Source organism: Plasmodium knowlesi (genome assembly GCF_000006355.2).
Source record: "Plasmodium knowlesi strain H genome assembly, chromosome: 11".
Lineage (NCBI taxonomy): Eukaryota > Apicomplexa > Aconoidasida > Haemosporida > Plasmodiidae > Plasmodium > Plasmodium knowlesi.
In genome coordinates, this window is record NC_011912.2 from 2,185,878 (window position 1) to 2,207,604 (window position 21,727).

Consider the following 21,727-nt stretch of genomic DNA (forward strand, 5'->3'; position numbering starts at 1 on the left):
AGAAGTAAGGTTTCTTATGGGAAGAAAAGGAAGGTTCCTTAAAGGGTGAAAAAGGAAAAGAAGTTTCCTTAAAGGGGAAAGGAAGGAAAGAAGGTTCTTTCCTCGGTTGTTAAAACAACAATATGGTCTTCTGTTCAGGATCTTTAGGGGAAGGAAGGTGAAAATTTTTTTTTATTTTTATTTCTTGTTTTGAGAAGGAGGAAGGTTTTAGGGGAAAGGAAAAAGAAAAACGAAAAGAAGAAGGAAGAGAAATAAAAGAAGGAATTAAGGTAAAATGTCACCAAAGGGAGGAAAAGCAGGGCAGCTCACGGTAAGTAACAGTAATACAATTCACGGTTTACTATCATCTTCTTTGAGGCACGGAACTGTCTGCAAAATAGCTCACACATATTTGTGAATATGAGTATGTATTCCTATGGATGAACCATATATATATGATATATATACGTATATGGAATATATTATTTATAGATTGTTATATAATCCGTTATTTAAATATGTCTCTGCAGAAGCATGTTTTAGAGAGCGTATTACCCTCACGGGGGAAGTATAGTAGTTTAGAGGGTGATAACGATAATTGTGGTTTTAATTCTAAAAACTTAATGGATAATGCCTTAGACAGTTATTCGAGTTTAAGTGAATATATAGGCAAAATTGCAAAAGCGCAGTGCTGCGCAGCAGCACTGGGAGGAAACAGCTCATCCGAAAATGAGTATTGTGATTACCTATATTTTTTCACGGGGGATTTAGTACTTACTGGTTTGGATGACACTAAATTTAAGAAGGCTATGGAGGACATCTATCAAAAAATGGAAACTCATTTGGACAAATTCAAATGTACGAATAAGTACCCCACGATTACCATACAGAACGACGAACTTTTCCAGAAAATGAAAAAAGTACATGACTACTATAGGGATTATGAAAGGATAGAGTACTACATAAAGAAACATAATTACATGTGCGATGACACTGTTAGCTCATATTTGGAAGAAATTAAGAAAGCTTACGATGCTATAAGTGGAAAATGTCCCAATCATGATGGAAGTAGTGATGAACCATATTGTAATGATTTTAATAATTGGTTCAGGGACACGAAGTATGGAACCCTATTACAGAAGAAGTGTCTAAAGGACGAGGAAGCTGCGCTGCAGGAGCAAGCGGTCAGGGGACATTCATCTACACATAGTGGTCAGGGGAGCGAAATATTGGGAGGTCGTGTCTCTGGTGGTGAAGGAAAAGGTGGCTCCGATGGTGGTGGTAGTCACAGAGGAGATGACGACCAGGATGTTGTACTTATTGGTGATGCCGTCGACACCGGTGCAAGTGGTGTCACACCTGGTGCTGTAGCTGGTGGTACCATTGCCACCATAGGATTACCAGCAATTGGTTTCTTTTTATACAAAGTAAGTACTACACATATGTGTATATACATATACATATATACACAGATGTATATATATATACACATATACACATATACATATACACATACATATGTTCTTTCCTTTTTTTTTTTTTTTTTTCAGTATACTAATCTATTTGATGGAATAAAAAACTCCCTCTTTGGTGGCAGCAATAACAGCAACAACAGAAGAGGAAGAAGATCTATTGGTCGACGTCAACACATTGACGACACTTTCACAGAGAATGATTCTTCCACACTAGGAGACGACGGTTCCACCACCCTGGGTGGTGGTGGCTCCTCCACCGATGTTTCTACCATATATAATGAACCACCTCGTCGATCAATCGGAAGAAGGGAAAGGGCCGGAACAAATAATAGAAGACCAGGGAATATACGTTATTATGCGACGTAATATTTCTTTTCCATTTCCTTTCCTTTTCTTTCCTTTTCTTTTTATTCCTTTTCTTTTTTTTCTTTCCTTCTTTATTCCCTTTCTTTCCTTTTCCTTTCCCCCCACCAAAATTCCCTTCCCTTCTTTTTTATTCCCTTTCCTTTTCCCTTTCCTTTTCCTTCTTTATTCTTTTCTTTTTTTTTTTTTTTCCCTTCGTTGGTAGCACACCTCGTGCTATTCTTAAAAAGAAAAAATAGAAAAAAAAAAAAGAAAAAGGAATAAAAAGAAAAGGAATAAAAAGGAAAGGGAAGGAAATGGAAAAAAGAAAGAAAAAAAGAGTCAGGAAGAAAAGGTGGAAGAAAAAGAAGAAAGAAAAGAAGAGACAGGAAGAAAAAAAAAAAAAAAGGGTCTCTAAAATGAATTAAAGCCCGATTACAAAATGAATAATTCGCGATGGGTTCTATTATCAGTTTTGAAAAAAAAAAATTTCTAATTTTTTTTTGAACAATGCTCCGTATATAACTTCGTTGGGTGTTGTGAGCCACCCCCCTTTTTTCATATATATATATTTTATATATTTTTTTTTTTCGTTTCTTTCTTCTTTCTTTCTTTCTTCTTTTCGCATAAAAATAAGAATATTCCCCCTAAAACAGCTAAATACCAGGCCATACTGTTATTCTTATAACCAAAAAAAAAACCCTAAGGTCATACACCCTCTTTTTTTTTTTTTTCTGTCCATTTTGCGTAAAGCTCGTATTAGGTGTATACGGAGAAGTATACGCCCTCATATCACAGAGTATGCCTACCGCACTCCAACATTTCCCCCCTTTTTTCCTTCTTTTTTTTAAGCGTTCGCAACTTCTACGTCCATTTCATGCGGTGCGTTCGAATTCATTGGAAAAGTCATTCGTAGGAAAAGTTGTAGGCGGGTGGAATGGAAAGTCGTTCAGCAGTTACTTTTTTCTGTAGAGAAGCACGCCCTATTAGTGCAAAGCACTTTTATACTGGAAAAGCAGATCTGTATGAGGGGCCACCGTTCGGGGTACAGAAAGAGGGAAAAAATTCAGCTAGCATTGCCTACATATGTGTACTTTCTTTTTTTTTTAAAAGGTTCGAGGAGGAGTCGATCCTCCCTACCGACACTTGATAGGCGACAGGGGCAGAGAGAGTACTGGTCTGCTCTAAACGTACACAGGAGGTGTAGCACGCGAAGAATCAGGCAATGGGGATACCTGTACTCACGTATAGTTATGCATTTCATGTATGGCCACAATGGAGAAAATTAAAGATTCATTGGGATAAAAAAAAAAAAAAAAAAAATCATCCAAACGTGTGCACGCCTATATGCGTAATGAATAATTACCTTTGTGATTCCCCCGTTATCTATATTTTAGCGGGCCCTTCTTTATCCTACTATATATATTTTTTTCGTTTTCTCTTTCCCATTCCATGATGAACTTACGCGGTAGTGTTGAGAGGAAACTGATTGGTTACCTTCAGTGACACTGTTTAAGCAAAACTGAAAAAGAAAAAAAAAAAAAAAAAAATACAAGCAAAAATAAAAAAGTTCGTGACAGGATTAAAGTGTGTACTGTGTACATATGCGAATATATTTATGGTACTTCAGCTCGCGTGACTAAGTTACGGTATATGCTATTACTGCTCTATAGGTGGGATGTTAAGTAGTGTGTTAGCCTCTCTTACGCGCGTAAGTCGATAGGAATGGCCTTCCGCGTGCCCATTCAGGTGAGTACGTAAAAGGCGGAAAGCTAACTTGTCCGTACATTATGTGAATTTTGTAACGAACGCACAGTTCGGTTGTGCTATGTTGTTGGAACTGCTAGGGGGTACCTATTTTACACTCTGAACTGTGAACCAAACTACAAGAAGGGGCGTGCAAGGAGAAAGAGAGGAAGGACGAGCGAAGAGCGTGAAGTTTAACTTGTTTGTAGGGATGTTCCGCTTAATCACCATTGAGGGGGGATATAAACTAAGCGAAGCTGCAAAGTAGCTGGAACACCCCCAGGAAGGTCTAAAATCGAAATACACACAATTGTGCAGAAAGTGAAAAAAAAAAAAAAATTGACTAGCCAAAAAGGGGAAAAAAAAATACCTGAAAGGTTCAGAAAAAGCTAAAAAAAAAAAAAAAAAAAAAAAATTACAATTAACACATCACAAGTGACCAATTCGAGCAGGCGCAAGAAAGAGGCCTAGCAACCGAGGCAGGTGGGCCAAAATATTTGAAACTCTCTGAAGTTGATTGGGGGAGAAAACCACTACGAAGCGCTAAAGGAGAAATGATGAACAGATTTACGATTAAGAGGGCGTACACGTGTGAACATGAGTGTAAGGAAATACATAAATATATAAGTATAGGAGTTGACCGTAAATCCAGGCTACCCATCAGCACGTGTGCAAGGAAATTTGGGAATAGCGAACTGGCCAGTATCAGTCAGAAATTGTTCCTATATAATATCACACGAGGGAGGAGATTGTCTAGGAAAAAAACCACCAGGGTGATATGTTATAATTTTAAAAGAGGGTGTGGCCCAGACGTGTGCAGCGCGCAGGATAGTGAGGCACACGCGTGGCGTAGAGTAATAAAGGGGAATATATTGGACAAGGGAGAAAAGCCAAAGAAGGCGAGGGAGAACGCCCCATTTGTACAAACACACGTAAAGTCAGGGAGAATTGAAGAAGAAATTAGCAGTACACCATTTCCAAATGTACTGAACTATAAGAACATTTTATGTAACTCGAGTAAGTGGGGCAATACAGACATTTGGTCATGTAGTAAAATGAGAAGAATGAAATTTAGGAACTTCACACAAATCGTTGCTGTATCGATAAAAAAGGATAAGTACGTGAAATTTTCCCGATTAAGTCTGAGCGAACTGTTACCTTGTATACTTGGGCATTTATCAGAGAAGAACGACATAAAAACGTGGAACAGCATATTTCTGCAGGTAGATAAATTGGTATCGAAAAAAGGCGGGGGGGAAGAATATAAAGCAGAATTGAGCGCCTTCTTCGATAAGATGACCAACATGGAATACTACGCTGTGCTTCACCACCTGAAGGATATCGACGAGAGCGTAAAAAACAACATTTTAAATGGTGCCTTTTTCGAGTGTCTCGTGATGGCCCTCAAGGGGAGGGACATAACATATTTGAACGAGCGGATGGGGTGGCGAGGAGTAGAAGAAAAAGAAGTAGAGCTGGCAGACTCTTCACAAATAGGAGTCGACAGCCCGACCGAGGTCGGGCGTGGCGACCCCGCGCAGATCGAGAAAAAGCGCGGAAGTAAGGTAAAATCGTACATGAGAAACTTGAAGCATCTTTTAAACATATCAGGTAGCAGGATGGGTTCCAAGGGAGGGTCCAGCGCCCTTGAGGAGCAACAGTGGCAATCAGAGGGTGAGGAAAAAAGATTGGATCATTTGGACGACAATGAGGTAGTATCCTGTCCGAATAATTTGGCTGCTTCCAGAGGAAACACACAGAAAGACGTAACAATGATCAGGAGGTGGTTTACCCTGTTGAGTTACATGTCCAGCAAATCTGAGAATGTCACAAAGTTAAGAGATTATTTGAATAGAATATTTAGAAAACATATTGATGAGTTGATTAGGAAGGAATACTTCTCCAAAACGGTGAACCAAATGACCAACCAAATAAACAGTAAAAGTGTACACGCCCTTATAATGACGTATGAAAAAAAGCTGGACCAGATGGAGGCATATGATTTTAGCTACAGTTTGATTATTCTCCATCGGTTTCTGGTGTTTAGTGATAGTTTATTTAACAGGATTATTGACCAAGCCATTGGGAATCCTTTAGCGAAATTGAAAAGTGAGAAACACTTAATTCGTTTTATAAAGAGTGTAGATAATTACCTGCTCATAAATCCATCTAGCACGGGTTTTAATCGCGCAGGGGATAGTGGGGCTGGGTTTAACAATACTGAGATATTTCAGAGCAACATGAATGATTTGTACAATTCTACATTTTCCATTTTTATTAAAAAATTGAACAAGAAATTGAAATACTATTCGTTAGATAATTTGCTCTTCTTTTCTGAATGCTTAGGGAAGGTGATCTTTATGCCGAGTACGCAGAACCAGGTTCTGCATGTCTTCATTAATAAGCTTCGTTATTACATAGATAATGCATTGAATTCTTGTACTGTAGATAATGAGACGCTTATTCGACTTTTTAAGATAAACTCCTTCTTTTCCTTCGTCCCCGAGATGGAGATTTTCGTGAGTTGCAGAGGAAAGGGGGGTAGGAAGGCACGCAGGTTTGTAAAGGGTGAGGTGTCTATCCCGTCGGAGGGCACCGTCATGGGAGAAGCGGAGAACGCATCAGAAAGAGGAACATTTCCATCACGTGCAGAAGGTGAAATGAGCCCCGTGAAGGAGAGTCCATCTCCGACGGGGAATAGAAAAATACTAAAAAACAGAAATGACGACACGTTGGATGACAAGAGCAAAAAAAAGAGCATATGCTTCAATCTGAGTGAGAAGGAAGTGATAAATTACTACTATGACAAATCAGAGGAGGCTCACACTTTTGTGAATCCCAAGAATCTGCTAAAGAGTTACGACCTGCTCCAGGTGAAGGACAATGTATACGACGTCAAGAGCTACCTCCTGAGTTACGGTTTGAATCAAGACGTGGGGAAGAAACATAAGAAGAACAAATTTCTGCTTAAAAATATAGTGGCACTTTTGTGCGAGCAGATTGATAAAAGTTTGGATGATGTGGCGAAGGAATTGGGGGGTGGATTTCCGGGGGGGAAGAAAGAAGAAAGCGAAACAAGCCCTAACAAGGGCTCCGTCTTCTGGAGCAGAGAGAAACTAGTGGATGAAATAAAACACATAAATGAGAAGAGTGCTGAGGGTGACCTCACTCACAAGGAGAGTGAACTGTACAAAAGGTATCTGATATTTTACGATTTCAGTGTTCTAAGCGATATAGTGAAATTTACTCATTTTTCCATTAATACAAATAAGCATACATACGAGTTGGTCAAATCTATAAAGAGGAGACTGGAAGAAATGCTTCTCTTTTACGATCTAAATGTGGTATCCAAGGGGGGAAGTGGCCTTCCTATGAGTGGATCAGATTCAAACGGATCGAAGATGAAAAATATTACCACTTTTCAGTTATATCACTTTTATTGTGCTTGTAAAAATTTCAGTCCATCTTTCCTATTTGAATTTTTCGACACCATGTTGAAGATGACACCTAGGATAAATATTATAGACATGGATAAGACTAGCGATTTGTTTAGTAAGAAAAAAATGAATAAAATGGAACACGTGGAAATTTTTCAGAAAGTGAGGGACCGAAAAGTAACCATTCCTTTTGTTGTCTCCTTGTTGGGATCGTTGAAGATAATTATTTCATCCAATTTGTTTCTCATGAATGATATTCTTAGTGAGCATGTCAACACCATGGTGCAGTATTCGTACTACGTGTTGTTGTATTATTACTACAATAAGGATAGGATGAAGCGCCAAGTTAAGGGTGACAGTGATTTGCGGGATGCGGATGAGGAGGAGTGGCTAGGCGGGGGGGCTAGAACTGTACCAGGTAACTCTCCCACTGGGACACACGCTGCAGGGGAGCAGAATTCGCAAGGACCCCCACTTGTCAACAATGAACAGGCGGAAGAGGAGGAGGAGGAAGAAGAAGAGTACCCTACTTGTGAGAGTGCATCCAAGGGAGGTACTGCGGGAAGTTCGCCAACAGGGGAGTATGTGAAGAATCAAGTGGAAGGTGGTCAGCTGGGCGATGGGAGTGATTGTTCAATAAGCTCCAGCGTAATAAAGTCAACAAGGAAGAACAGAAGAATATGTCTATTTGATAATGTATATATGGAGGACCTGTGCAACACATACTTGTGCCTGTCCACATCTCTCTACTTCCTGAACAGGACGGAGGAGAAGTCCAACCAAGTGAAGCATCTCATATATCTGGAGGAGAGGTTCCTAAGGTTAGTGACTAAGGTGAAGTATATGAAGTACTTATCGGATAATTTAATTTTTTTCCTATTTAAAGCACCTTGTACGGTGAAATTAGAAGAAGCCTTTGATGGGGTAATTCCGTCGTTGAAGGTATCCAACCGAAGGGGTAAGAAGACAAGCGAACTCCTCTCCTCCATAAAGCATTCTCAGAAGGTGAAGATTTTAAGTCTACCAGCAGCGACGGCCATTTTACTGTGCAAAATTAAGCTATCCATGTTAGGAAGTAAGGGTAAAGAGGAAGTGAATGCCCTTCGGATGGAGAACACAAGGAAGTTGTTTGAGATCCTTATGGATGACTACAAATTGCTGAAGAATTGCGTAGAGCAGTTGTTTATTAATAGGGGTAGAGAATCAGTTGATGGAGGAGGTGAAACGATAAATGGTGAGAGGGAGTACTCATCAGATAATTCATACCTTTCCGATAAAAGTACATCCTTCCGAGGGGGGTCCAGAATGAGTTTCTCCATGGAAGACAACCAGGATAGAAGCAGCCAGTATGAACTATCTGCCCGGAAAAGGAGGACCTATTCTTATTTACCGTACCTTGTATCAGGCAGAGTAGACGTGAAGCAAAATGCCCATTTAGAAGGCCTCATAGGAGATATGTTCTTCGGTGAACATGAGGTGAAAACATTATATGAACTACAGAGAACACTGATAAAAACGGCTAAATATTTGGAGGCTACCCAAATTAACCTTAAGGTAAATTATAAAATAACGCAGATTCATCAGATACATAATGACGTCTTGGGCTATCTGTCAGAGCTATCCAGTGTGGTTAAGGACTGCCTATACATCGTCTTCCTCTCTCAGCCCTATGTTCATAAGTCACCGAAGAAGTACATCACGAGAAATCTGGTGAACTATTTCATTAACAAGAGCAAGTTTGTAAGCGACTACAACATTTTGGATGACTACAACAATAAGTCATTTAACGAGTTGAAGAGGAGCAAGTATATGGCGAACGATCTATGTGGCTAGGTTAGCTATCCTGTACGTTGCTTACCTATATGCATATTACCCTCATTTTGTCTTATCCACCTATTTATATCTTCCCACTTTTTCTGTACACGTATTTATATCTTACCACTTTTTATTTTCACCTATTTATATCTTACCACTTTTTTCTGTTCACCTATTTATATCTTACCACTTTTTTCTGTTCACCTATTCATATCTTACCACTTTTTTCTGTTCACCTATTCATATCTTACCACTTTTTTCTATTCACCTATTTATTTATCCCCCCATTTTCCTCTTCACCTTTTTTTGTGCACCCCTATCAAACTCCTTCCGTGAGTGCGCGACACAAGTGTGTCTGTATTTGTGTGCTTCACCTGGCATCTTTAAAGAAGGGAAATCTTTGCTCAAAAAAAAAAAAAAAAAAAAATTCCCATGCAAACAGACCGACCGGGTAAAACGAGACAGATCTGATATTCCTTCGGTACCTCCCCCATGGGAGAAAAGGAGGATTAGACATATTGTGAAGGAATACCTGAGGGGGGAGTCATACACATATGTCGCATCGGTACATTCGATTGGGATAGAGAAATTGTTCGAGTAAGGAAACAGTATGACAAAGGTTTTCTCTCCCTGCGATTTCATTATGGGAAGTTTGCCGCTTCATGGAAGGGATATGCCTTTCGAAATAATACTGGAAAGGGAGAGTGTTATATATTCTTCTTAGTAATGCCCTTTTAGTGATACACAATAGGGAAGGGCAAAATGGACGAAGAGAATTATGTAGGAAGAGTAATTGCCTTTCGCGTGATCGTTGCGGAAGGGATAAGTTAACTTTTTTTTTTTTTTTTTTGAGTCAAATATAGACTCCCAATTTTACCAGAGGAATGGTAAAAGTGTAGGGGCGATTATGGGCAGGTAGAAAAAATTAATCGAATCGAATAAACATGTTAATTGTCCTGGGGGGGGGGAAGGAAGCATTTAGAAGTTTGTCTGCAGACACACATGTGTGCAGGAGGGAACTAGGTTTTTTTTTTTTTTTTTTTTTTTTTTTTTTTTTTTTTTTCGCGTTAATGTAGATGAGAGCATAAACAGTAGGGGCTATGTCACTGACGAGGGAAGTGCTAGGAGGGCCTTGTGGGATCACTTCTTATATGCGCGGTCTAAGCCATTTTTACTGAGCCCCTGCATGAATGTGGGCAAAGGTTCGCATTCTGAGCGTAGACCTGCGGGTATACACAGACAGTGTAACAAGGGAAAGACCTGCAAGGACATATTTATGTCTGTGCATATGTTTGTATATACGCCCCTATGTGTAGCCGAAAATGACAACGGAGGAAGTGAGTCAGCTAGGCGCTGAGCAAGGGGAGGACGGAAACGGGGACAGTCAGGAGTTAGAAAAGAATGAGCAAACAATGGAGAGCATAAGCAAAGTTGAAGAGAATAATGAACATGTACAGAAAAGGTTCGAAGCGCTAAATAACACCATCGAAAATATGAACATTCACTTTAATACAATTCTAAAGGACAATGAAGAGAAATACATTTTGGCATTCAACACCTACATGTATGACGTACAGAAGGAAATACGTGTTTTAAAGAAAATCGTCAAGGAAGAAAAAATAAGGGAGCTAAAGGACGAACGGGTCAAGAAACTGCAGAAGGAACTTAAGTGGTACATAAACGAGTGCCTACGGTTGGACAACGTTTCCCAGTTTTTGAAGAAGGAGGCGGAGAAGTGGAAGAGGAACAGTGAACTAATGAAGAATCATATGCTGTTTCTGGAGAAGAAGCTTGCCAAAATGTATGATAAGGTGATTTTGAAGGAAGAGCCGGGGGTGGGAGCCGAAACGGGAACACAAGCGAAAGAAGGGCCCTTTTACAGAAAGGAGGGAAACGCACAGAAGAGAAATATTGCACCAAAGAAAGCGCAGAAAAGAGAGCAATATGTTGGGGGCGCGCAGTGTGGAGGACAGAGCGAGGGCGGCAAGGCCGAGCGTATATCGAAGCATAAATCGAAGATGGAGGAGAACAACTCTAAGGAGTTGCAGCACAGAGTAGCCAACTTAGAAAAGAAACTGAAGAAGCAAATAAACATAAATTGCAGTTTACAAGAAAAACTTACAAAGCATTACATCGAAAAGTCGCAGTATGAAAAACTGTTCATGGAATGTGCACTACAAGTTAAAAAAGATCTAGCGAAATTAGCCATGAGCAATGACAAGGAGAAGTATGTAGAAGAAAATTTCACGTCATTAATGAATGAAGCAGAACTGAGTTACTTTACCAAGGAGGAAAAGAAAAAGTTACTCGTGTCCTTTTTCTCCTCCAACGATTTGATCCAGTTCGTGAAGAAAAACGTTTTCTGTAAGGATAGGACATCTTTCGACTTGCAGCCAAAAAATAGCTACCCGAGTAGAGCGATCAAGTACCAGAAACTGTCTGACATTTCGCCCTTCATTTTGTGAGCCAAGGGTGTGTCTGCTTGGGTACCTCATTCCACAAGCACACATACCGGGGTATTTTTTTTCTCCTGGGTAGGTAGGTCCATTTGGAAAAAAGCCTGTATGTATAAGTGTGTGCCATTTACGAGCTAGCTTTTTTTTTTTTTTTTTTTTTTTTTTTTTTTTGGCACTTTTTACATTCCCGGTTCAGGCGATTTTTAGTTTTTTTTTTTTTTTTTCCGGCGCTCTTTACACACTAAGTTCATACAATTTTTAATTTTTTTTTTTTTTTTTTCTCAATTTTATTTAACTTTTTAACAAAAAAATTGTTAAAAAGAAAACGCATTTGAAGGAAAGGCCTAAGAGTGGAAATTTGGATAAGAAACAAAATAGAACTATTCACCATTTGGAGGACATATTTTAAGGCTGAATATGTACAGCCAGGGGGGGGTAGGTATTTGCCCTTTTTTTTTTTTTTTTTTTTTTATCATTTTCCAGCATTTAGAAATGTGCAAATAAAATAAGAAGGGAACTGCGTGAATGGTATCATTATCAGAAGGGGGCACACAAGGGATGAAAAAAAGCAACCATCTGGTGAGGTGCACATGCCCTTTTGTCTTTTCCTGCGCACTGTTTTAATCTATTCAATGATCACTTTGCAATGTGACCATAGGGGAGAAAGGTTCAGATGTTGACAAACAAGAAGAAAGGAGAATTATTCTCAAGTATACACAAGAGCATGCGTAACTCCCGCGCTACCAGCAAGGGCATTCCCCTTTTAAACGCTAAAAATGTTTTTGATAAATACAATTAAGGGAATCTTTCATTACGATGAGGACGGAAACAATGACGCAGCAGGGGGAAAGGAAAATAAAAATAAAAATAAAAGGGTTCATATTAGTGAGCTGAAGGACGAAGTGTGGTTATACAAAAATGAGGATAAGGAGCGCCTAAGTGAAGACTACGCTAGTGAATACGAAGATGGGAGCATTTATAATGAGGAAGGTGGAGAAAAGCCAAAGGAACATTTTTTAGAGGTGCCGCTATTCGATGAAGACGAATGTGGACGGATCATCCAAAAGAATTTGGTTAAATTGCGTAAAAACTTCCTTATCGTGTTTCTGTTTTGGCACTAGTTTTGAGAGAGTGTTAATTGTACACTGGGGTAAACATCACCGTGGCATTACCCTTCCCCCAATTCATGTATCAGCAGTGTTCTTTTTTTTTTTTTTTTTTTTTTTTTTTTTTTTTTTTTTTTTTTTTTTTTTTTTTTTTTGTCTCACATCCCTGGCACTGTTTAACCTATTTACGCAGAGGCACCTCCCGAGCAGGAAAATAAAAGCAATAAAAAAAAACGAAGAGTCTGAAGTTAGCGAAGAAAGTCTAAGTACCACCGATGAGGAAGAAGACATGGAAGAGCCTTTCCTTGACCTGTACGAGGAATTAAAGGTTAAGATGAGAGCCTTCACAGTTGTGGATCTGTCAAAGCACAGTGTGCATTGTGGATTTGTTCCTTAATTGGTTCGGATATGTCTTCATGATATACCTCGCGTTCGTGGAAATGCCGCTTCTTATTTCCCTCTCCCGTCTATTATTTCCTCGCCCCTCTTGATAGAGAGAACAAAGCGTAAAGGAGTTCTACAACCCGATGCTGCGGCCCAGATTGTGGCGCTTTGAATTTTTTATAAAATATATTCATAACTTGGAAAATCAGTTACATAGAAACTTTTACTTAGTATCCTTCGGAAATACCAAGTAGGGCTCCAATTTTGTGAGAGTATAATACGCCTTTCTACGTGCTACGTGCTACCTGCACGGGTGACAATTCGTGCACCTGAGCTAACTTAACTGTTTTTTTTTTTTTTTTTTTTTTTTTTTGCAGGAAACTGAAACTGTACGGAGACATGCAGAAGGAGGTGCTGTACACGCCTGGGTATTCAATAGAACCGGGGGAGATCAAGTACTTGAAGGTTCCACGTAAGGGGGGAGTGCCCTTTATCACGAGTGTGGAGGAGTGTACCTATACATGTATATGCACCTCTCCGCTAAGACGTGTTGAACTGCCTCTACCTCTTCCCTCCTTCTTGTAGTGCCCATCTGGGCGGAAAAGGAGTTGAGCATATCCTACGAGGACTTGCAGAACTTCGAAGTGGTCATTGAAATGTGGTGCATAAAGGGGTTTACATTCAATGAGCTGTGCGCCTCGTCCAAGAAAACCTTGAAAGAGGTCATTGAAAACGACCCCGACACGAACGTTATCCTGAAGCGGAAAATCGAGAAAAAGAACATCACTTTTGAGACGCAGAGTTTGGGGGTAATTCTAGCCTTTGGCAATTCCGTCTGATATTAAACTACCGCAACGTTTGTCATTTTCTATTTTTCCACGTTGAATTTTCCACGTCTACATTTTACTCCTGTGATGTGCTTCCGGTTGTGATTATGCCTGTGGCTCCCCTCGGGGTGCACTAATGGGAAAAGCGTTCCGACCAAACATACACACATAAGCCTACGCGAACCGACGTAGGAATGGACTTGGGAATGCACGCATAGACATCCCTCCCCTTTTGCTCCATTTTACAGGTGTACATGCAGCTATCAGAAATCTTCGAGTTCCACATGGCCCTTGACAGCTGGTGGTTCATAGCAAATTCAGAAATGCCGAATTACTTAAAAACCTTGCCGAAATTTTTGCGTTTCAAATTTCCCCTAAGTGAAGACGACTGGGTCATTCACAGCTCGCACAAATCGCAGAACAACTTTTGGCTTTACCCGGGGTATTTCTGCTTCATTGGTACTTACCATCAATTGGCCAATGCCTTTTTCATCCTCACGGTAAAATACGCACTTTTGCATAAGCCAATATATGTGTATGTTTCTGTGATGAGATGTGGCGTTGTGCGAGTGAGAAGACACCTTTTTTTCACTCCGGCTGATTTTCTTGCTTACGTTCGGCATTTCCCCTTTTCTAACACCCCCATCCCATCCTTTCCTTTTTAACCAATTTAAGGTATTGTCCCACAACACTAGCTATAGATACAAGCCACCCATCCTGCTTGGGTCCTGCATCATATCCTTAAAGTCTGTGACGGAGCATCCGTTTTTCAAGTAAGGCCGAGAATTGTGTTTCTTCAAGGGGATACGATCACGATGGAGGAGGTCCGTTAAGAGGGTTTTCCCCCCCTGCGCATGTGCACTTTTGCTGATGCCTATTTTTGCGCTTTTCTCCGTTTTTTTTGGTTTGTTTGTTCATTTTTTTTCGCTTCTTGGGTGAAGGATTGTCTGTTCTATTATTACACTCTTCACTGTGGTAATTTTTTCCGTTTCTACAATTTTCTTCTCCCCTTCTTCGTTCATCTGATCTTTTTTTTTTTTCTCTCCCCCCCCCGCTCTGTGCACCGCCAGAGGAACTGTGAAAAAGCTGACACTGGACAAGACGAAATTCAGGCAGGGCGAAATTGTAGGGAATATCAAATGCTTTGTCAACAGCTACGGTATAGAGGAAGGAGACATTCCTGTGCAGAGGCCCGTCCAGCCTCTCAGTGATGCAACGTTGGTGAATCAGCTCCTTTTGAACGAACACTACTTGGTGATCAGGTGAGTGGCCCGGTAAAATGGTTTGTTTCTTTTTTATTCGATCGGACACGATATGTTATGCATGTAAGGTATGTATTGTATGTGTGCGTGTGTGTGTATTTTCATGTGCATACATATCGTTTCCCCCACCCCGTGCAGAGTAATAAAATGTGAAAATCTAGCCATCAGCAGCATCGACCTGAATAACGTGAATATAAACGTATGGGTGAAGTGGGACGGAATAGTCAACAAAACGGACACCGTGTCGAAGAGCACTTCCCCTTTTTTTTATCAAAATTTGTATTTCCCCATTCGGCTAGTAGATAAAAAGGAGCTAACGCATGAGAGTTTGATAAAAAATGTGTTGCCAGTGGACTTGATTTCAAAAGGGGAAATATGTTTTGAGGTTCATAACAACAATGAAATACATTCCACCATTTTGGGGATCTTCGAGCTCCCCTTCGCGGATATTTTTAACTACGGTACGCCAGATTACCGTTCCTTGGCTCAGGTATGTAGCGCGTATCTATTCCATTGTCCACGTGTATTTTTTCTCAACACGGGTTTCTTCAATGTGCTTCCCCCATCGTGTTGCTACCACCGCCTACGCTACCACTGCCTACGCTACCACTGCCTACGCTACCACTGCCTACGCTACCACTGCCTACGCTACCACTGCCTACGCTACCACTGCCTACGCTACCACTGCCTACGCTACCACTGCCTACGCTACCACTGCCTACGCTACCACTGCCTACGCTACCACTGCCTACGCTACCACTGCCTACGCTACCACTGCCTACGCTACCACTGCCTACGCTACCACTGCCTACGCTACCACTGCCTACGCTACCACTGCCTACGCTACCACTGCCTACGCTACCACTGCCTACGCTACCACTGCCTACGCTACCACTGCCTACGCTACCACTGCCTACGCTACCACTGCCTACGCTACCACTGCCTACGCTACCACTGCCTACGCTACCACTGCCTACGCTACCACCCCCCACAGGAAGCCTCCCAAAGCATCTCCCCCTACAACGATTACAAGGACAACTACGACGCAACAAATGAGGGGATGGACCTTTCGAGCGACAACTATGATGACTACTACGTGAGGAAGTATAAAACCATCGTGTATAAGAACACTTTAGGTAGGAGCGACGAAGAGGGAGAGAAGTGTGACCGCACGTGAACCTACCATTTGGAGGATAGTTGTAACTGGTGGTACATCTCTCTCGGAGCCTATTCTTTGAATATTCCTTTGAACGTCTGATCCGTACTTATATTTACCTTTTCTTTTGGTGCCACCCCGTCTACACCACAGAGTTGATGTACTCTACGCTTCACTTGAAAGCGTTGAACATGGAAAGCGTACAGACGAAGAAGGAGTCGACCATTTCGGTGGAGGCCTTTGTTATCCCTCCATTGCCCAGTGGCTTGCTCTTTATAGAGAAGGAAAAAATTCAGAACGCTTCGATGATATATAAGTCCATGTCAAAGAGGTGAGCGCAGGAGTTGTTGCCTCGTCTATGTTGGAGTGGCCGCATTCGTTTAGCAGAGCCTATGGATTGGTGTATACATCGCATACATCGCATACATTGCATACATTGCATACATTGCATACATTACGTATGCCCACGTGAATGCTCATTTTGTATGATTATTTATTATTTATTTATTTATTTATTTATTCATTCATTCATTTATTCATTCATTTATTTATTTATTTATTTATTTATTCATTTATTTATTTATTTATTTTGACTGCTCCCGTTCAGGTGGGAGAGGGACTTCTCCAAATTCAAGGATACCTACATGCAGTGGTTTCCCCGGGCGGATAAAAATAGGAGGTACAACATAGCAGATGGAAGGGGGAGAAAGTGCGTTCCCAAATTGGCGTGTGTCTCTACCCACATGTACGATACTATTATTATTATTTTTTTTTTCTTTTCTCTCTTCAGTTTTCCCTGTGTGAGCAGAAACGAGTTTGACAGTAATTACTATCCCCTGTGTAGCTTTGTCACTTCGATTAATTTGCCTGCCCAAGTGTCCACTCCTGGTAGGTGTGCGTACTCCCACGCGTTAGCAAGGTGTGTGGGGGAGATGTTGCCACCTCTAAGAGAACACTAAAAAGTAGACATTTCCAGCACATCAATTTTATCTTATCACTAATCCATGATAGGTCCTCTTTTCCATTGGCTGAACAACATAGAGTACATTGAGAACGAAGACGAGTCGTCTATTTTTACCCCCCCGTATTTCTTTCTGTCCTATAAGAAGGGTACCATACAAGATCACGTCCTGCTGCTGTGTTGTTGTTTGAAGGGTTTGGAGTACGACGCCTATGTGTGTAAAGGTAGGGGGGGGCACGATCCCAAATATGTGATCGACATATGAACGTGTGGCGGTGGGTACTAATGTACCATCCACTATATTTACTGGTAAATTGATCTATATATATATATATATATATATATATATATATATATCTTCCCGCAACACACATACATACTTGTATCCTTCCAAGGCACAATAAACAACGGGAAGAAGAACCATTACTGGGTCATGACGAGGCACGAAGACGGATGGGTATGTTTCTGGGAAGTTACGAACAAGTGCATTATCCATTTGAAGAGAAGATGGAACAATAACAAATCTTCAATGGATCCAGAAGTGAACATTCAGAAGGAAATTATGAACAAGGTGGTGGATGACAGCAACAGAGAAAAGTATTACACAGGGGAATATTTAATGAACTTTGTTAGATACGGGTTGGAGGAATTAAAAAAGAGGGAGAAAGAAATCAAGGAGGAATACGACATGAAGGAAGAAAATAAACTGTACACTATGGACCTGTATGGAGAGAATCACATGAAGGATGAAAAAGTAAACGTAAATGAAATTCTTTTCAACGATGACGAACTTTTCAATAATATGTTCGAAGTAAAGTTTGAAAGGAATGAGACGTACAGTTCTACTAAGGCGTTAAAATATTTGTTGGAAAATTTTTCAAAAAATATTCCCATTGCTCCAAAGATGTTTCTTCTGGATTATGATAAAACCTTAGCTTATGTGCCTTACTCATCCATCGAGGTCGTTTTCAATGATGAGCAGTTGTATGGTAACATGCAGAACCACCATCCCGCATGCATTCTGTACGATCTGGAGAACAATTACCACTGGCGCCCCCTTTTGAACCACTCCCCCGTGCCGATCAAGAGTGAAATTACGATATCGACTCCGTTGAGTGACAGGCTTTCGTAAGGCAGAGCGTCGTCGTCGCTATCAGCGGTGTCGCCACGTTATCTCTGTTTGTGAAGAGGTTGCATGTAAAGTGGTTGCATGTAAAGTGGTTGCACGTGAAGAGGTTACGCGTGAAGAGGTTGCACGTAAAGTGGTTGCACGTAAAGTGGTTGCACGTAAAGTGGTTGCGCGTGAAGAGGTTGTGGAGTTTTTTCTCCCCTGCGGATAAGCTCACGCCGTTTGCGCTCGCCATGATTCCACTGTATACCTAGTTCGATCCCATTTTGTAAATTCTTCCCCACTTCCCTTTCCCCTTCCAGCGAGAAGTACACCAAGGATCTGGAGGAGGAAATTCAGGAAATGATACTCTTCATGAGGACCAAGGAAGGATTGGAAACCTCCTTTGAGCATTCCAAGGAGATTAGACATTTCTTAGAAATGTATATTGACCTATGTGAATATAAGCTTAACTTAGATAATAATTACAACACGAAGCCAGAGAATTATGAGAGTACAGGGGGGAATGATCCTCAGGGTGTCCAGAAAAACTCAGGTGCAGAAGCGGCATATGCATCCCCCACAACACGTGTAGGATGCGTTGAGAAGGGAGGAGAAAATGAAGGAGACAATAACCAATTGAGAAGAACATGGTCTCAATACAAAAACGATTATTATCCTAACATTGAAGCACAGTACGTTAACAAGGATAATTTAAATTTTTATCAGACTTACCACCCAAGTAAAGAAATTGGCATGATAAATGAAGAGCAGAAAAAGCACCTTGTCAATATTCCAGAGGATTATATATACGGGATGAATGATGAGGTGTACAATAATGGGAAGGAGCAGTATATAAAGAACTACGTTTTTTGTAGGGACAACGCGGATATCCTAAGGAACTACGATGACAGTGTGAAGAGGAAAAATATAAAACGGTTTAGCAATGCACCTGTGCATTACCAGGAGAGGACCCACCTGGAGGAAGAGTGCAGTGATAAGGGGAATGGATCAAATGGTTTAAATGGTTTAAATGTATCAAATGTTTTAAATGTGTCAAATGGTTTAAATGTGTCAAATGGTTTAAATGGTTTAAATGGTTTAAATGTGTCAAATGGTTTAAATGGTTTAAATGGTTTAAATGGTTTAAATGGTTTAAATGGATCAAATGGTTTAGATGGATCAAATGGGAAGGATCCCCCAATGGAGGGAGAGATAAAAGGTGCCCCTACCCCCAGTGGAGAAGTCCCATCAAGTGAAGCAAATGAGGAAGAGGAGTTGTACAAAGAAATCAAGGAGAATTATCACTACGATGAGGATGAAACGGAAGAGGAAGACAAAGCGAAGGAATCGGAACGGCGACACTGCTCCATTGATCGAGAAGGTGTGCTAAACAAGTATATCAAGAAGTACAATAAAAAGTATGATAATCTGCTTAAGCTTCAGAAGAGTTTGAAGCAGAAGGAGAAAAAGATAAAGGAAGAAATGGTAAACGTTAAGTTGGGGGGGGAATTCTTCCAACGTAGTCGGTTAGGTAGAGAATCCTTCTTAAGCTATGTAGACACGAAAGCATTTTTGAAGAGCACCTTGGGAGGAGAAAAACATACAAAGGGGGTTAATAAGTCAGTGCATGATAGAGGGTGCGTTAAATGTGATCATTTGTTTAATGGCTACCTGATTATCCCCTCGAAGGGAGACCATTCGGGATACGACACTCATGATAACTGGAATGGTGCAGTGACACAGTGGAGCAGAAGAGGAGGTGACGGAGTGGGTCGAACGTATCGCCTGAACAAACCATACAAGGGTCGTAGAAACATCGTGCTGAGGAGGTCACATACCAGTCGGAAGAAGATACGCGAATTAGTTGCCCAGTATGAAGAAGGATATCACATGAAGAAGATGGAAAGAAACATGCTTAAGTTAAAAATGGCCTTATTAAAACGTAGGATTAGTGGAAAAGGGGAAAGAAGAAGAGGAGATTCACGCTTTGACAGGCACCCATTCGTTATTGGGAAGAACAAGGTGGAAGAAAGAAAAAGAAATTTCACTTCGTCGCCTGATAGAGAAGAAATAGGCACGTTACACAGGAGAAGACTGTTCATTTGCCAGAGCCACCATCAGATGTACGCGGACCAGAAATTCCTCGACATGGACAGCAATCCGATGGTGCAAAACTGTTACACATATAATAACGGAAATGATGTGTTACATGGGAAGAACTTCCAGGGAACCTTGTATGAAAATATGAAGGAAAAAAATGCAAACGAAAGATTGGGAGGTAATGTAAACACTCAAACTGGTGTGGGGAATCTACAAGGACAAACTGAATCAAAGGAAAAGGCATCCACAGCGATCCCTCCAAAAACCTGGAGCAGATTAGACTCCACGTCTAAGTATGTTTCTCATCAGATTTCGCAGTGGAACTGGTATTACTCATTGGTAAAATTGGAGAGCATCACTTGGGGAGAGTTTTTGATAAGGCAGTTGATACCGCATGTTGCGTGTCGCGCGTTATGCCTGCAAAGTGAATCCACTTATAATTTTCATCTACGTGGACACACAACTCGCGACACGCGACACGAGTTTCTTCCTCGTTCCAACTCACGCCACCTTCACCTCCATTCTGCACCTCAGGAGGAGCAGTACTTCAACTGGCAGTACTACAAATTCCCTGTGCCACCGAACCACACGTTCGTTGGGTTCCCGATTCATTTTTCGACCATCGGTAAGTTGCGCAGAGGTTCATCGGTTGCATGATTGGTTAAGCGGCTTGGCATTTCAATAACTGAAGTGGTGGTCAATTGACCGATCATTTCACCGATCAATTGAGCGATAATTTCACCGATCAATTGAGCGATAATTTCACCGATCAATTGAGCGATAATTTCACCGATCAATTGAGCGATAATTTCACCGATCAATTGAGCGATAATTTCACCGCCCTCCCCGCAGATTTCTACGAAGTCAAGTCATTCTTGCTGCACTCCAAGCGATTCGAGAACATAATGAAGCTCTCCATAGACAACATCTCCTTCCTCATATATTGTAAAGTGTTCCCCTTAATTGGGGGGATAATGTCCAACTGGATGTTCCTTGGCTGTTTGGTGCCTTGGATGGTAACGTGGAAAAAAAAAAAAAAAAAAAAAAAATTCACTAATTTGCCTGAACGGTTCATATTTTTTTTTTTTTTTTTTTTTATTTATTTTGGAAGTACAAAAAATGGCTGTTTAATACGCACACAAATTTGTGTCTGTGTGCAGTCGTAAGTATATGCGTTGAGACAAAAAAAAAAGAAAAAAAAAAAAATTTCCCCTTCACTCGTAGACTGCACAGGAGAGGGAAACCAAAATGAAGAAGCCCCCGAAGAAGGACGTCAATCAGAGGTAGAAATGCAGACGAAGGGAAGAAGAGGGAAAAAGGGAAAAAGTATAAAGGGGGGGGAGCATGGACAATGATACGTATTGACACTTCATAAGAGGTTTGAACGAACAAAAAGGGTTGAGCTGACTTATCCCCCAAAGGGAAGGCACATCTTTTAATCGTCATTCAGTTTATAATTTACAAACTTTTATGAAGAGATTGTCTCTCAATTAATGCGTTACGTTGGCAATTTTGCATATAATGATATACTTAAACATTGATGGGGGGAAGAAGGATTTTTTCCTTTTGC

At 40.8% G+C, this 21,727-nt stretch overlaps 4 protein-coding genes across 4 annotated transcripts; all 4 read left to right on the top strand.

The window, feature by feature from the left end:
* Positions 1 to 274: 274 nt before the first annotated feature.
* Positions 275 to 1,820, top strand: PKNH_1146600 (KIR protein; the record flags this gene model as incomplete). The annotated part of the gene is made up of 3 exons (XM_002261604.1): positions 275 to 310; positions 510 to 1,406; positions 1,530 to 1,820. 3 exons carry the CDS (start codon positions 275 to 277, stop codon positions 1,818 to 1,820), a joined length of 1,224 nt encoding a protein of 407 aa, XP_002261640.1.
* A 2,279-nt stretch (positions 1,821 to 4,099) lies between these two features.
* PKNH_1146700 (conserved Plasmodium protein, unknown function) lies at positions 4,100 to 8,812 on the top strand (the record flags this gene model as incomplete). Its single annotated transcript, XM_002261605.1, has 1 exon — positions 4,100 to 8,812. The coding sequence occupies one exon, from the start codon at positions 4,100 to 4,102 to the stop codon at positions 8,810 to 8,812; it is 4,713 nt and encodes a 1,570-aa protein (XP_002261641.1).
* Positions 8,813 to 10,116: 1,304 nt separating this feature from the next.
* On the top strand, positions 10,117 to 11,259 carry PKNH_1146800 (conserved Plasmodium protein, unknown function; the record flags this gene model as incomplete). The annotated part of the gene is made up of 1 exon (XM_002261606.1): positions 10,117 to 11,259. The coding sequence occupies one exon, from the start codon at positions 10,117 to 10,119 to the stop codon at positions 11,257 to 11,259; it is 1,143 nt and encodes a 380-aa protein (XP_002261642.1).
* A 767-nt stretch (positions 11,260 to 12,026) lies between these two features.
* On the top strand, positions 12,027 to 21,444 carry PKNH_1146900 (centrosomal protein CEP76, putative; the record flags this gene model as incomplete). The annotated part of the gene is made up of 19 exons (XM_039114165.1): positions 12,027 to 12,323; positions 12,550 to 12,684; positions 12,851 to 12,990; positions 13,118 to 13,212; positions 13,326 to 13,549; positions 13,816 to 14,067; positions 14,243 to 14,340; positions 14,638 to 14,829; positions 14,968 to 15,319; positions 15,824 to 15,965; positions 16,139 to 16,316; positions 16,593 to 16,664; positions 16,776 to 16,873; positions 16,997 to 17,170; positions 17,342 to 18,074; positions 18,378 to 20,496; positions 20,692 to 20,782; positions 21,010 to 21,173; positions 21,382 to 21,444. 19 exons carry the CDS (start codon positions 12,027 to 12,029, stop codon positions 21,442 to 21,444), a joined length of 5,619 nt encoding a protein of 1,872 aa, XP_038969783.1.
* Positions 21,445 to 21,727: the final 283 nt, after the last annotated feature.